The sequence below is a fragment of the Diprion similis genome, chromosome 1 (genome assembly GCF_021155765.1).
Source record: "Diprion similis isolate iyDipSimi1 chromosome 1, iyDipSimi1.1, whole genome shotgun sequence".
In the NCBI taxonomy this organism is placed as follows: domain Eukaryota; kingdom Metazoa; phylum Arthropoda; class Insecta; order Hymenoptera; family Diprionidae; genus Diprion; species Diprion similis.
The window spans coordinates 15,684,692-15,700,332 of NC_060105.1; the positions used below are offsets into that span (position 1 = coordinate 15,684,692).

The 15,641-nt window shown below is 37.5% G+C and overlaps 2 protein-coding genes across 2 annotated transcripts; one reads left to right on the forward strand and one right to left on the reverse strand.

Annotated features, from left to right (window-relative positions):
* Positions 1 to 1,232: 1,232 nt before the first annotated feature.
* On the reverse strand, positions 1,233 to 4,876 carry LOC124409394. Its single transcript, XM_046886985.1, has 7 exons — positions 4,769 to 4,876; positions 4,414 to 4,489; positions 4,262 to 4,294; positions 3,136 to 3,699; positions 2,597 to 3,028; positions 1,679 to 2,451; positions 1,233 to 1,493 (listed from the first exon to the last, which is right to left on the reverse strand). Exons 1-7 carry the CDS (start codon positions 4,874 to 4,876, stop codon positions 1,233 to 1,235), a joined length of 2,247 nt encoding a protein of 748 aa, XP_046742941.1.
* Positions 4,877 to 10,896: 6,020 nt separating this feature from the next.
* LOC124409411 lies at positions 10,897 to 12,117 on the forward strand. Its single transcript, XM_046887007.1, has 2 exons — positions 10,897 to 11,486; positions 11,592 to 12,117. The coding sequence occupies exons 1-2, from the start codon at positions 10,897 to 10,899 to the stop codon at positions 12,115 to 12,117; spliced, it is 1,116 nt and encodes a 371-aa protein (XP_046742963.1).
* Positions 12,118 to 15,641: the final 3,524 nt, after the last annotated feature.

Here is a 15,641-nt window from a genome sequence, read left to right on the forward strand (position 1 = left end):
AACACGTCTCAGTATACTTACTTGAGACTAATCAATGGTCGCGTTTGCGAAAACACTTTTATCTGATACAACAGGTCTGTTATAAAATTTATCAAATATCTGAGAATCTTTTGACCAACCAGCGATATTCTTAATCATATTAACATCAATGCCTTTCTTTAGAGCGGTTGATGTAGCCGCATGACGTGTACTGTGCGCTGTGAATTCTTTACTTATTCCACAACTCGCAATAACGGTCCTAATCCATATACTAATAGTTTGAGGATTCGCGGCTTTATAAGGTTTTCGAGTCGTAATTAATAAATTATCAATATTAATACGCAGTGGTTTAGTAATCACCAAGTAACGCTCTAACGTACTGGCTATGCATAGCTTAGGCTTATCTTTGAATAATGGTATTCTTGAAAGAGGCTGAAATGCACCCGGACGAGACATCTTAATTAAATCTGAAACTCGAATTTCAAAACTTCCATTATTCTGTGAAATGTTACTCAATTTTATCAACGAAAGCGTCTGTACCCTGTGTGCAGTACCTAAAGCTAACAAAACGACCAACCTACTAGTCAATTCCACTAAATTCAAGGAATCTAATGGATAAAGATTTGAAATTGAATCTAATACTGATTTCACGTCCCAAGTATTTTCATACTTTGGTTTCAAGGGTCTGGACCTGAACACTCCTTTAAAAAATCTTGATATACCATGGCTTTTTGAGACAAGATCACCTACAGATAATAACGAAATTGCTGCTCTGCATGTATTCAATGTCCCATAGGATGCACCTGATTTAAATTTGTTTGTCAACCACATTAAAATTTCATTTTCATTAGCTTCATAAGGGTTGCAACCAACGGACATGCAGTAAACCAACCAGTCCTTGATTGGTTTATTATACTGCTTCATAGTTGCTGTAGATAGCGAAGCAATCAAAATATCTATTGACTCTTCCGAAATATTTTTACGCTTGAAACCTTCCCTGATAATTTGCCGACAATCAGAGATAACTTGTTTGCAAGCGGGTGATGAATCAGTCTACAAGGTGAAAGAAGTAGGTGAGAAGATGGTTTAAAAACCATAGGTGGTTCCATTAAAATGGAAGTAAATAAAGGATACCACGGCTGGGTATACCAGTCTGGTACTACTAATACACCCTGTGCTTGATCCGATATAATTTTCCTGATCACTCTTAAAATCATTGAGAAAGGCGGGAAGGCATAAAAATTTAAATTTTTTCAATCAAGAGTAAAAGCATCAATGCTAAATGCCTCTGGATCGCGATGCCACGAACAGTACATACAACACTTTGCATTATTCCGCGATGCGAATAGATCAATTTGGAACGTACCCCAATGATTGTTGATACGATTAAAAACATCAGGTGAAAGTTCCCATTTTGTGTCAGCGTTTCGAACTCTAGAACCTCTATTGGCTTCTATGTTTTCTTTTGACGCGATGTAGGAAGCATATATCCACAATTGTCTCGCTTCGCACCACTGCCAAATTTCACGAAAAATATACGATATTGCCGTTGTGTTGTCTATTGTTAATAATAATTCGCAATTGCTCAAATTTCCGGAAAAACATTTCAATGCCAAAAAAGCTGCTAATAACTCCAAATAATTTATATGAGAGTCACGTTCAGGAGACTTCCAGAAACCATGAGTTAACTCATTATTACAGTATGCTCCCCAACGAGAAGTTGATGCATCAAAAAATTTCCTTTTTTAAAATTGAAAGTTTTGATCGAGTTACTTGTCTGAGTGATATTTCTTTCCCACCAGACAAAATCGTCTTGAATATCTTTTGTAACAAACATTCTAGCGTCGTAATTGTCGTGGTTTTTAACTAATGCTAAATATCTTTGTCTTTCAAAAAATTTTGAGTAAACCCAACTGTATTCCACTGCTGGACAACAAGCTGTTATGTTGCCCACAAATTGAGCAAACTCCCTGATTTTACATACATTCTTAGACTTGAACTCTCTGATGAGACCAAGCATTTTGTCCCGTTTTCTCTCAGGGAGCTCTAGAGTTAACGTTTTTGAATCTAATACAAAACCCAAAAACTCGTAACGGTTTTTTGGTACCAAAATACTCTTTCGATAATTTATTATTAAACCTAAGAATTCTAGGAGTTCTACCGTTCGTAAAATATTTCTACTGCAGGAATGGAAATCAGAACCAAAACATAACCAATCGTCCAAATATACGACCAAAATCCTGCCCTCCTCTCTCAAGCAGTGCGCCACAGGTTTCATGATTTTTGTAAAAATCAATGGAGCTGTACACAATCCAGACGGAAGACAGACAAACTCATACAATTGATCCTTCCAAATGAATCTTAAATATTTTCTGCTATCCGGATGTATAGAAATCATAAAATATGCATCTTGCAAGTCCAGCTTCGCCATGAAAGAATCCTGAGACAAAAGTTTAATTGCCGTACGAATGTCTTCCATTTTAAAATGATCAGCAAACATGAACGAATTGAGCTTTTTTTTAATTTAAAACGAAGCGTTTTGACCCATTGGATTTATAAACTAAAAAGTAACTAGAAATAAATTGATCAGTACAAGGTAAACAACTTGAGATTGCACCTAACTCAACTAAATTATTTATGGCCTCCTTATAATCAAATTCCACTGACTTGTCAATAGGTATCTTTGGGATAACAGACTGGTGTGGTGGATTTATAAATTTCAATTTATAACCTTTAATTACGTCTAAAACAAATTTGTCTGAAGTAATATTGGACCAAGCACTCAGGAGTGATTTTAAACGTCCTGCTAACTTGCTTACCGTTACTATTTTTGACGGGGGTTTGATGCATTGTGACGAGCTCGAAACTGACCCTGTGTTTTCTGAAAGCCTTGGCTCTTCGATTGAAATGGCCGGTAATTGTTTCTGAATTTGTTGCCCGCCTGATGAAAATTTGAATTCCTGCCAGACGGGCCACGCCAGTTTCCCGCTGAGGAAGCTTTCAAAAATGGCTTTTTGACCTGAGAAAATGGCTTCAATGACAAGCCAAACTTCTCCATCGATTTTGCATTTCGCAAATTGTCAGCCAAATCGGCTCCAATCAAAAATTCATCCGTCTTTGAATTTTCTAAAACAGTTTTAGCTTTTTTATCAATACCTAGGTATATATAAACCCTCCGCGTCTTCGTTGCCTGTAGGTGGACCTCAGACAGAAGTTTCATAGCATCTAATTCATACTTAATCAACATATCTCTATCGTCTTTATCAAAGTTTTTCTTAACCAGCAATAAAGAAAGCCCAACCCCAATGGCCGAGATAGCTGAACCAACTATGTTTTGGTCAGCAGCGCAAAATTTATCTCTTTTTCTAACAGTGTCACTAACTGTAGCTTCTATCTCCGGGTTAAGGGTAGGAGCTTCTAGAAACACACTACCTTTGCGTGGGTAAGTTCTAAATAAATTGATTTTATCATCTTTTCTGATGCCGTCCTGCATCCACTGCTTGACGCGATTTGAAAGTTCGGCATGGAAAGTGAAAGAACCTTCCGAAGATGCAGCACTCTCCCCCAACAGTTTAGCCGTGTCTTCATCAAAAACAGCAACTTCAGGCAAATGTAGATCGGCTGATTCTATGATTGCCTCCGGGTCATTAGCCGCCGGGTCATTAGCCTTCGGGTCATTAGCGTCCGGGTCATTGACCTCACCTCCAAACGTGTTATCGTCTGACAAAATAAATAAGGAATGGTTTGATTCTGTAAATTTACAAGGGACATGTGTCCGTGTTACAGCAACACATACACAACCTTTAGTCTCATTGCACGGTATGTCCCATCTCTCGTGAGGGCCCACCGTCGAAAAAATCAATTTTCACAACTCATTGCACGGTATGTCCCACCTCTCGTGAGGGCCCACCCTCGAAAAAATCAATTTTCACAACTCATTGCACGGTATGTCCCACCTCTCGTGGGGGCTCACCGCCAAAAAATCGCACGGTCTGTCCCTCCTCTCGTGAGGGCCCACCGCCGAAAATGTGAATTGACACAACTCATTGCACGGTATGCCCCACCTCTCGTGAGGGCCCACCGTCGAAAAAATCAATTTTCACAACTCATTGCACGGTATGTCCCACCTCTCGTGGGGGCTCACCGCCAAAAAATCGCACGGTCTGTCCCTCCTCTCGTGAGGGCCCACCGCCGAAAATGTGAATTGACACAACTCATTGCACGGTATGTCCCACCTCTCGTGAGGGCCCACCGTCAAAATGCATGATTTATCTCAACTCACATGTGAGATTAACACCTTGTGCTTGCAATTCAACTATTCAAATGAAATTATAAATGAAATTTAAATTACTCACGCAAAACAACGCTTGCATCCTGTAAAAAATCACTACAATATTTCTCGTCGTCATAGAAACGTTGATTTTTGTCGCTTACAGATATCATGCTTGTTGGAGAACTGCTTGAACTGCTCGAATAAGTGCGACGGCGACGTCTCAATTTCTTGATTTTTCTATATAAATGGTCAATCTTATCACTGCGACTACGTTTTTACTTTTTACTCATCGTTCACAAACTAAAAATTAACTTTTGACGGAAAAATAACGTCTGACGGGGAAAAAAAAGATGTGGCTTCTTCATGCACGAAAAACGTTATGTAGAAACAGGGCAGTCCAGCATAGGGGGATCTCTTTTGTTTTTAGTTGAAAACGTGGCATAATCATGTATGAAGTAGCGGTACTACATAGTTATCATGAGAACGAGACTCGAATATAATCGTCTTTCAACTCACTTCGGCAATTAATCGTTTTATGATGTTGGCGACAAAACAGCGATGTCTAGAAAATTGATGTGCAGCTGATTGCGATGAACGAAATGGCGGTATTGGCAGGTGCTGCATGCGCGATATGCAATGGCTCAACAAACCATCATCGGTAATTGAAACGCTAATTAGAGAAATGCAATGAAAGAACAAATGTTCAGAATAGGTCAACGCCTCGAGAAATATATACTAAATGAAACTTACCCCTTTCGGGCTATGTGAAGGTGTAGACCAAGAGCGATATGATGACGATTAGAACACGTATAGATGAATCGAAGTATATTAATTTAACACGTGTTGCTTTATGGTCAGACACCCAACGGGTCTCGCCTAGTTCTGCGGTATGATGACGACGCTACGCACCTACAGTTTAGAAATCGAAGAGGGGGAACTTCGTGACGACACATGTCGTGAAATTGTGAGATTAAGGGGAATTAAAATCCGTTACAACTATAACACTTGATATATGATTTGAACAATAGCATATAATTATTATATAGTATTTTAAGATACATTTTATGAAAAATAAGTAAAAAATCACGACTCCTTTTCTTTGAACTTTATTTTGCCTGTAAAATTTCAACTTTCTCTTGAAGTAAAGAATCTTCAACTTCACTAAGTTGAAAATTTAAACATTTTAACTGATTTTCTGATTCAAGTGCAATTTCCTTTGAATTTAAAGTTTTCATACTTGATTTTCAGTTATTAGAAAAATTAGATGATTTTTCACGTAAGGCAGAGCCACAAATGAACTTAACGACATTATCAACGGCATTGTCTGATTGTAAATTAGGATTTCAATTCGCAGTTACTTCTGTGGAATTATTATTTTCTCTAGACTTTGAAGTAGACGAAGATTCATTCGCAGTTGAAACAACTGTTAAATCCAGTATTTCATGTGCGTAGTCATTGACGGTTTTATTTTGAGGAGCTTCAACAATATCAGAACTTCTACACGTATTAGTATCTATCGTTGAGTTATGTATAGTACTATGTTTCAATGTAATGGAAGGTTGAGACGGTGAATTAAACTCTGGTTCGTTCGAAGCTAGATTTCTAGACTGATCAATCACTTGCTCTTCAAGACTGCAATTCTGTATGAGGAATTTACTGTCACGATTATTTGTTAAATTCATCACTTTACTCATGCATTCATTTAAAACGTCTGATTCTATTGCAAAATCACAATCAATATTTTCACTTAGAGTGCCACTGATGTTATCGTTTGGAGCAGATGCTGTTATATCAGGAACTTCAATTATATTGGCATCTATCGGTGACGTATTTGAAATACTATTTCCTACTACTACAACAATAGGTTGAGATACTGATTGGATCGCTGATGTATTATCATCGATTTGAAGAGAAAGATGGTTTGAATCGTCACAAACACTGGCGAATACTGAAGATACTTCATTTAAATTCTCATGTTGTTCGACTATTATATCTGATAAGTCAAAATCTATCTCTATGTCATTTGCAGATTCAACTAAAATACTCTCGTCATTACATCTAGATATCGTAGGATCAGCTGAACTTGAATCACAATTTGATGTAACGCTTAAAGTCGACGTGATTTGGTCAACGTTTTTCGCAAAGAACGTTTTTAATTTTTTTCCAAAAGATGAAATGATTATTGTAATCTGGATCACCAGTCCAATTTTCTGCAGATTCTTGTTCTTTGAATGATTTTAAAACTGATTCTGACAAGATGGTCTTTTCATAAAGATCTAACAACTCATTACTTGGAACGTTTTGTCTTTTCTGACCAATAACTTCTTCAAAGCTTGATTCTACTCTTTTTATTTTTTGTTCTTATTCAAAATATTATAATTTACTTCATTGGCATCAAATGGGTACAAACCACAAGCTTTGAAGCCACTTCGAATACTTGCAGACAAATCAATGCTATCCAAAGCTAACTTCAATACTATAGGAAACATTTGTTTCTTAAAGTTGATTATTTCATTATCAACTCTCCATCGCCGTATTGTTTTTCTATAGGCTTCCTTTAACGGATGAAATAATGCCACGTCAAGTGGTTGAATAATGTGCGTTGCGTTCGGATATAAAGCTATCAATTCTATCAGACTTTCTTTACAGAGTTTCATTAGTGGTAGAGAGAGATGTGAAACGTGACCATCAACATACAAACAATAGGTAATTCTATTGCATTTTCATTCAACCATTTAATGAATATATTGTAAATCAAATAGTAGAACGTCTCAGCTGTCATCCATCCTTTATCACCGACATCATCCTTTATCCTTTATTACCGACACCCCATCCTGGTGGTATGTTTGCTAGAATCTGTTTTTTTTGGTGTAGTTTTTGAGTCATACAGTATTAAAGGAGGTGGCATTATTCCATCTGCAGAAGCAATAAAAAGCACTGTTAAACTGGCTTTTTCATTACTAGATACTATTTGGTACACAGATCTAGATGCTTTGTGAGTTATAACAGTGTTATCTTTAGGAACTAACTGAAAAGCGGATTCGTCTAAGTTATAAATTCTGTTTGGTGAGATGTTTAACAGCTCTTTTTTTCCAGATAGTTGGTAATATGGCTAAACCAATTTCTTAAGTCGTCTTCAGTTACAGATGCTCTGGTAGTAGTCAAATTTTGTGCAATTCGTATACTTAAAACTTCATGTCTACGTAAAAAAGCTTTGTACCAGTGGTTTCCAGGTCTGTTATTAGTAAAGACAGTATCTCTCTTTGCGTCATTTAAAAATCGTTGCACAGTGTCTAATAAAAAATCTTTGTTAATAGGAAATCCTCTTTCCGCACTCAGCAAGATCCACTGAACAATTTCAGACTCTTCATTTGTTGTCCTAATAGTTGGAGGTCCTTTTGCACATTCCAATAGAGTGATATTATTTGCTTTGATGTGCAAGGTGCTTTTAGGCACACCAAATTCATCCGCAACTTGCCTCAATGTTTTTCCTTGTCCCAGTGCATTCGAAGCTTCTTTCAATCGTCCACTCGAGTATTGTCTTTCTTTGCGTTTTTTTCTTTTCTTAGAATGACACGATGAGGTACTATTAACAGTGTCATTTACTTTTGTCGAGTTGCTGGATTTACTCGTTGAAGCTTTGTTTTTAATTTTTCCCATTTTTCACTAGAGAACAAAAATAATTATTTTTAATTTTACGAAAAACATATTTCTAGAGTAGAATAAGTATAATATGCTAGAAAGTAATTGCACGAATAAATAATGTACTCAAAATAAACTTAAACGTGAGCAATGTCAAAACGAACCTAACCTATTTGAGGTTATGTCGACGTTATTCGTAAATATCAACAACAAATACTAATTTTTTGTAGATAAAACGTTCAAGTATTTGGATTTATCTTACTTACGCACTGCCTTGATCGCTGTACTGCCCTTGATATTGTTGAATAGTTCACCTTTTTAATAGAGCTTACGAGTGTCCAAGTTCTACTCTCCGTGTGAGCTGCAGTTGGACAAGCGTCGCCGCCTGTCTAACTAATAGTCACTAGTAGTTGAGTGTGAAAGGTATACTTGGACACGCGAATTCAATAGCAAAAATAAGGTGTTTGCAAAGAAAACTCATTAAATCATACTCACGAATCACATAACCATCAATACATTTCGAAACATCATACCGTTTCCATAAAAAGGTTTTTTCAATTTCGAATTTTTCATCTTACCGTTTTGCGAAAAAAAGTTGCTAAATTGCATGCATGTCACGTTGCTCTTCGGAATCTAACATGAAAAGCCTCATACTATTGAATTAAACGATAGTATTAAGAAAAAATAGTATTGTTACAAAGGGTGAAATGACCCGTTTTACCCCCCTTTCTAGTGATCTAGTAGCCGGCATATGACGCAATAAAACTAAGCCCTCGTATGTCAAAAAGTGAAGACGGTTGCTGCGCCAACCGGTATCAGCGCCGGCGCCAGGCCGGGGGAACAGTTGGAAGAACGTCACCTACAGCAAACTGTAAAGCACGGAGGAGGCAGCATCATGGTTTGGGGCTGCTTTGCTTGGTCCGGAGTGGGGAGTTTGGTGCCAATCACTAACATATTGACTGCCGATAGATATATCGACATTCTCAGTGAGGATTTGGAAGCGTCGTTGGTTCGGGTCGGATTGGAAGAGAATTTTATCTTTCAACAAGACAATGATCCGAAGCATACAGCGAAGAAAACACAGCTGTTCATGAAATCAAACAAAATAAAAGTGCTTGATTGGCCAGCGCAATCACCCGATCTCAACCCAATTGAGAATTTGTGGTCAATTTTGGACGCAAAAATTAACAAAACTGGTGTAACAAACAACGACAATCATTTTACGGCGCTTAACAAAACTTGGGAGGAATTGGATGACCACTATCTGCAGAATCTCGTCGAAAGTATGCCTAGACGACTCCAAGCCTTTATCAAGGCTAAAGGTGGCCATACCAAGTATTAGGCGTCGTCAAAAAAAAAAGTCTATGTTACATTGAAAAATTGAAAAGCGGTCTCTTTTTTTTGTCAATGTGTTGAAAGATATAAATTATCATTACAAATTATAATCATTGTTATAATAGAAAAAGAGCAATTATTTCTTCGATCACCATGTTAGATATTTATAAAGATTATAAAATTTACCTATTAAAGATGATACAAATATAAAAATCTAAAATTTTTCGATTTTTTTCAAATTTTTTGAAGTGGTCTCTTTTTTTTGTCAGTTACTGTACAAATCGTCATGAATAAGGTCGAAGAGTTATCAGGATCCCAAAAGCGTAAATTGAAAAAAGCCCGGTGTGAAGCAGACAAAAAAAGTGCTGCTTATTTCCGGGGATTTGTGAAACGAATGAAACCTGATGACAAGGGTGGCGAATGTAGTCAAAACACGAGTTCAGCCCTCGCATGTAAACCTCCGACAGACGGAGTTTGTATGGATGATAATTCGGACGCTTAGTTGCTAAATGTTAAAAACACCATCACTTCTACAAATAGAAGTAACGTCGAATGTAATCAAAATACGAGTTCAGACCTCACATGCCCACCTCTCATAGACGGCGTTTATTTAGATGATAATTCAGAAACTCAGTCACTGAGTACTGAAAGCACCATCACACCTACAGCTGGAAGTAGCATACAAGCGCAAGTTATAGAAAGGAATCCAATATCAAACATTGACTGGCAGGATCCTGCTGATTGGCCAAATAATAATATCAACGACAATTCACGTGTAACGCTGGTAAAGCGAGGGCCGACTCAAATTGAACGGGATACAGTTTTTCCGTTTGATACAGATCGCCGACGATTTACTATAGAAAATTGCTATTGAACTCTTAAAAATGGCGAAAAAATTGTAAGATCATGGTTAATTTATTCAAAGAAAAGGGATTCTGTCTATTGTTTTTGCTGTAAGCTGTTTGGCTTTTGTTACGTCCAAACTCAATTGCAATCGACCGGATTCAGATCCTGGCGGCACTTACAAGACAATTTAAGCTCGCATGAAAAATCCAAAATGCACATCGAGTGCATGACAAAATGGAAAGAACTCAAAGTCCGATTGGATCGCGAAAAGACCATCGATGCCGAGCATCAAGCTTTAATCCAAAAGGAGGAAACTTATTGGAAACAAGTAATTGAAAGACTCCTTGAAATAATTAGACACTTAGCGAAGTGTAATATGGCATTTCGAGGCACTGGTGACCGCTTATACGAACCGAATAACGAATTTCTTGAGCCAAGTTGAATTGATGGCAAAGTTCGATCCTATTTTAGGTGAACACGTACGTCGAGTTCAAATTGGGGACCTTCAACGCGTCCACTATTTAGGAAAGGAAACTCAGAATGAATTTATTGACATACTGGGTAGAGCTATTTTTAAAGAAGTTTATTCTATAATTTTGGACTGCACGCCCGATGTCAGTCATACGGAACAAATGACTGCTGTTGTACGATTTGTTACTGTTTCTAGAGACAACGTAGAAATTTGTGAGCATTTCATTGGCTTTGTTGTTGTGGATGATACAACTGGAAAGGGGTTGTATGAAACATTACTGGACATATTGAAATCGAACAATCTCTAATTAAATAACTGCCGGGGTCAAGGATATGATAAGGGCAGTAACATGAAAGGTAAAAATAGCGACGTTCAGGCCAGGATTTTAAAGGACAACAGAAGGGCGTTTTTCGTTTCCTGCAGTCGTCATAACCTCAATCTGGTTGTCTCAGATGCAGCACATTCGTCCGTCACGGCTGAATTATTTTTTGGTGTTCTCCAAAAACTTTTCGCAGTCTTCGCTGCGTCCACCCAAAGGTGGCAAATATTGAAAAAGCACGTTAATATTAGTGTGAAATCATTACCTGAAACTCGCTGGGAAGGAAAAATAAATGCTGTAAAAGCAATAAGATTCCAAATAACAGAAATCAGAGAGGCACTGCGAGAAATTCGTAGAATATCACAAGGTAAAGATGCAAAGTTGACGGCAGAACTCAGAGGCATCAGCTTCGAAATTGAATCACTGTCCTTTCTCATTCGATTGGTGGTGTGGTACGATATACTGCAAGTGATCAACAAAATCAGTAAGGTCTTGCAATCTCCCCAAGTTGATTTACATACCACGATGAACATGATCGATGGTGCTCTCTTTCAATTACAAGCCTTCCGAGAATCTGGTTTCGCAAAATGCGTAGCAACTGCTAAAGAGATGGCTGAACAGTAGGACATTTCGCAAACTTTACCCGAATCACGTACGCCACGGGCGAAACGATTTTTCGATTACGAATCTCAAAGTGATGAACGATCACGCAATCCAATGAAAAGGTTGGAAATTGAATTTTTTAACAAGTTATGCGATATAGCTATATCAAGTTTACGGGAACGTTTCGTGACGACCAAAGACGTTTGCAAACCTTTTAGTATCATCCAAAACTCTAACAACTTTGTACTATTGGATAGATCGCAAATTTTGAATAAATCACAGACTCTGGAAAATTTCCTGAGAGGAGAAGATGGAAACAGTGATATTGACGGTGGAGAGCTGGCCGAAGAACTGGAATCCTTGAAGGGTTACTTTTTAACATCTAAAATGGCCAACTTAAGTGCATTCATGATGTTGTCGCACATTATTACCAGAAGTCTTGATGAAATATATCCAAACTTTATCATGGCATCAAGGATTTTTCTAACATTACCCGTAACTTCCGCGTCAGGAGAAAGGACATTCTCAAAACTGAAGCTTATAAAAACTTATTTGCGTTCCACTATGTGCCAAGACCGGCTGAATGGCTTAGCTGTGTTACGTGGGAGGGTGAACGTGTGTAGAGCGATAAGAGTTTACGACTATTAAGGATAATAGTCGATTATGCACCCAGGTAACAGCACTGAATAAAACTTGAAAACTAAGAAAGACCTACCTTTCGGTACGCCGGTATATGTAGGATCGTGTTGCTATAGTCCTATACAGGTCTGTGAGATTGATTTAAATAGGTTGAGGCTAATTTATAATAGTGATAATTTAAACCTGAAATTGAGGAAGGTTGTTGTTCGAAATAAACGGGTTATTTGATTTAACTGGTAAAATATAGAATATATGCTTCAAACTTCGCCGATGCGGTACGTCGGGACGTAACAGCTGCAATGTCAATTGAACATGAAATTAGCAGCAAGTTAAATTTTGCGGATATTATTTCCACTTTTGCAAACAAAAAGTCTCGCAGAGTGGAATTTTAAACTTTGAGTAGTCCAAAATTTTTCCAGGGGGGCCCGATTTTCAAGGCCCGCACGGGGCCTGCCATAAGCTAGTGCCGGCGCTGGTAGCAAATGCTACGGGTCCCGCACCCACGCGTATCTGAGCGTAAAAAAACTCAATCAAGATAGGAGCGTAAAAATATTTTTTGAAATTAAGATAGGTATAATACCTGGCACTACTACATATCGCTGCAGGCCGATGGAAAGATGTTAGTATTAGTATCTTCAACGATAATTTGAAGTTTTAACACATTTCTAAAAGTGAGCGCTGAGGGCCACACCACATGTGTTACACCTAAAGGTACGGAGTGACCGTCATTCAGAGATTTGGTCAAGTCAGAGAAAAGTGACAGACTCTGACTGTCAATGACCGTCAATTTCTGAGCCGGTCAGAAACCGGTTGATTAAGGACTAAACTAATGATGAAATAAGTTTGGGCTTAACATTTTTCACAGAATGACAGTAAAATTCGATATCGATTAAAAATTCGTTTACCCACAACCATATAGAAATAAATGTGAAATAAATAAATTTTTTTATTAAGAGTAATACTATTACTCCTAGTTTATTAGTTAGATAAAATAAACAATGAACAAGTACGGTTAAAAATTTTTATTTGTTGCTAAACTTTTCTTTATGAACCCTATTACTTGAGATTATTGAGATTTAAGGAATAACCATAGAGTGTCTTGGCGTGAGCAGAAGCGGATGATCGCGAATAAGAGGAGATAGTCAGGTGTGCATAGGATGTGCGAGAAATTGTCAAGTCTAATGAAATGAAAAGGCTTCTAGAAGAAGGTTTCAAACCGTGTCGGAAAAATATAAAAAAAAAAAATCTAGTGCCTTTTAAGGGGGCACATCCTAGTAGATGACTAGAAAAGTGGGCGAATTCCGAGATTTTTTAGCTAAAAAAACTGTGTATTCAATTCTATTCGTTTTTTCTTATTTCAAAGTTTATACATTAAGGTAATATCAGTAATTTTTTCATCAAAATTTATTCACTCGTAGCTTTGTACAGTGGCCGGCGTGAAACATGTTCCGTACTGATACGGTTTGCGGTGCCTAGGATTTTGGACGTCGGTTGATCTAAAATAAAAAGTACCAACGAGATCTTGAAATATAATATATCGAGCCGTTCGCTGTGCAGTTTTTTTTTTTAATTTTATTATTAATAAAACTGCAAACGTTTCGACTTTAAAGTTCGTTTACCTGCCTTAATTTACACCCTTTTTTGGACCATAAAAAAATAAATAATCTCTCTATCTAATAAAAAAGTCCTGTACCGCATAACAACAGGTAAAAAAGATTATAATAACAATAGTATACGTATGGAGTTGGCGGTGGGGTGAGATGCCGAAAACAAAACAAAAAGCATCTAAAAAACAAAACTTCCTATGTTCATAACAAGATGTGCGCTGAGAAGTCGAACGTGGAGTATTTTCGAATAAACTCATTTAATAATAAAGTTACTGTTGCTATGAAGTTAGTGTCAAGTGATTGACAGCTGTCATCGGCTGTTTATGACAGTATTTGAAAAATATCTTTATAGTTATCCGTTTCTGACACACAAAAAATGAAAATGCAAACGAGAATTATCAAGATAGTTCCCGACGGGAATTGTCTTTTTTGCGCGCTGGCGTATTGTGTACACGGCACTCAAGGTCGGTACGCAGAGGTGAGACTGAGTATCGTTTCAAATATAGTTGATAATTGGTCTACATTTGCGGCTTTTATTACAGGTAATGAGTCAAACGGTGCCGTGATTAGGTTCAGAGCGATTCTGTAACTCATTTAACGCTAGCGTTAACTTTTAACGCTAATGCATAGCCACGCACTCACCCGCGCAGCCCGCCAGTACCTTGTTTTCTGTTAAAAATTGTCAATCCATGGCCATCCCGAAGCGTCAAATAGCGGAAAACAAAAGTTAACACTAGCGTTAGTTGCGTTAACGAGTTACAGAATCGCTCTGCTGGTGATTACAAATCACACATGAATAAAAATGGAATTTACGGGGGAGAAGCAGAATTAGCTGCAACTGCGGACATTTTTAAGATATGAGCGGATTCACGTCACTTCACTAAAAAAAAAAAAACCGTCAAGTCACGGATCTTTGCGCCATTTGAAATATCCGTAGTAATATGTAAAAAAAAAATACAATTTCAAGGATTTTGAAATTTTTTCAAAAATGGCCGAGTTCGAGCTATGTAAAGTTTTGTATACCACTGTTGCACTGCTATGTTTGAAAATTCATATCTCCGAAAGTATACATCGGAGCGGATTGATCTTGCAATCGTTCTGTTTGTAAAAGAATGCGCTTCGATAAAAAAAAACTTATTTGAAAAAAAACATTCCTTTCAATATTTTTTTACCGTTTTTTTTTTTTGATTTTGCTGCCATTTCCGCGGGACTAACAACAATTCATGGAGATAATTTTTTTCGGATACCTGTATCCTTCCTCTTTAATCCTAGAAAAAAAAAATTGATGGAGAAGTTGCCAGGGCTGGAGAAAAAAAATGAAACGTCTCGTCGCGCGTCACCGCGCGCGCCGGTCCACGTCAGCGCTACTCCGCGAACTCGGTGTGTTGTGTATATGTATATGTATCGAAGTGAGGAGGTCAGTCACATAATTCCAGGTCAAAGAAGCTGCATAACCGTTGAAAGAAATGGTGAAAAAATATCGGTTCAGTAGCATCTGATGTTGAATAATTTGAGAGAGTTGTATCGATTATTCCGTGATCGTTATCCGGGTAAAAAAATCGGTGTTTGTAAATTTGCAGAGTTGGTGAATTTTTAGTAGTATGCGATTTCGCTGAGAATTATGCATTTGTTGTACAAGATTCCACGCAAGGGTTTCACTAGACCAATAATCAGGTGACTATTCATCCAATCGTGGTTTACCATAAAATTTACGCCGACGACCAGTTGAGACATTTTAGTTTTGTGATAATTTCAGAGCATCTGAAACATAATACAGTCGCGGTTCATTTATTTCAAAAAAAGTTGATCAACTTTATAAGAGAGAAGTTTCAAAATTCGATTCCTGTAGAAAAAATAATTTATTTCTCCGATGGAGCAGCTTCCCAATATTAGAACAAAAAGAAATTTCATAAACATAACACATCA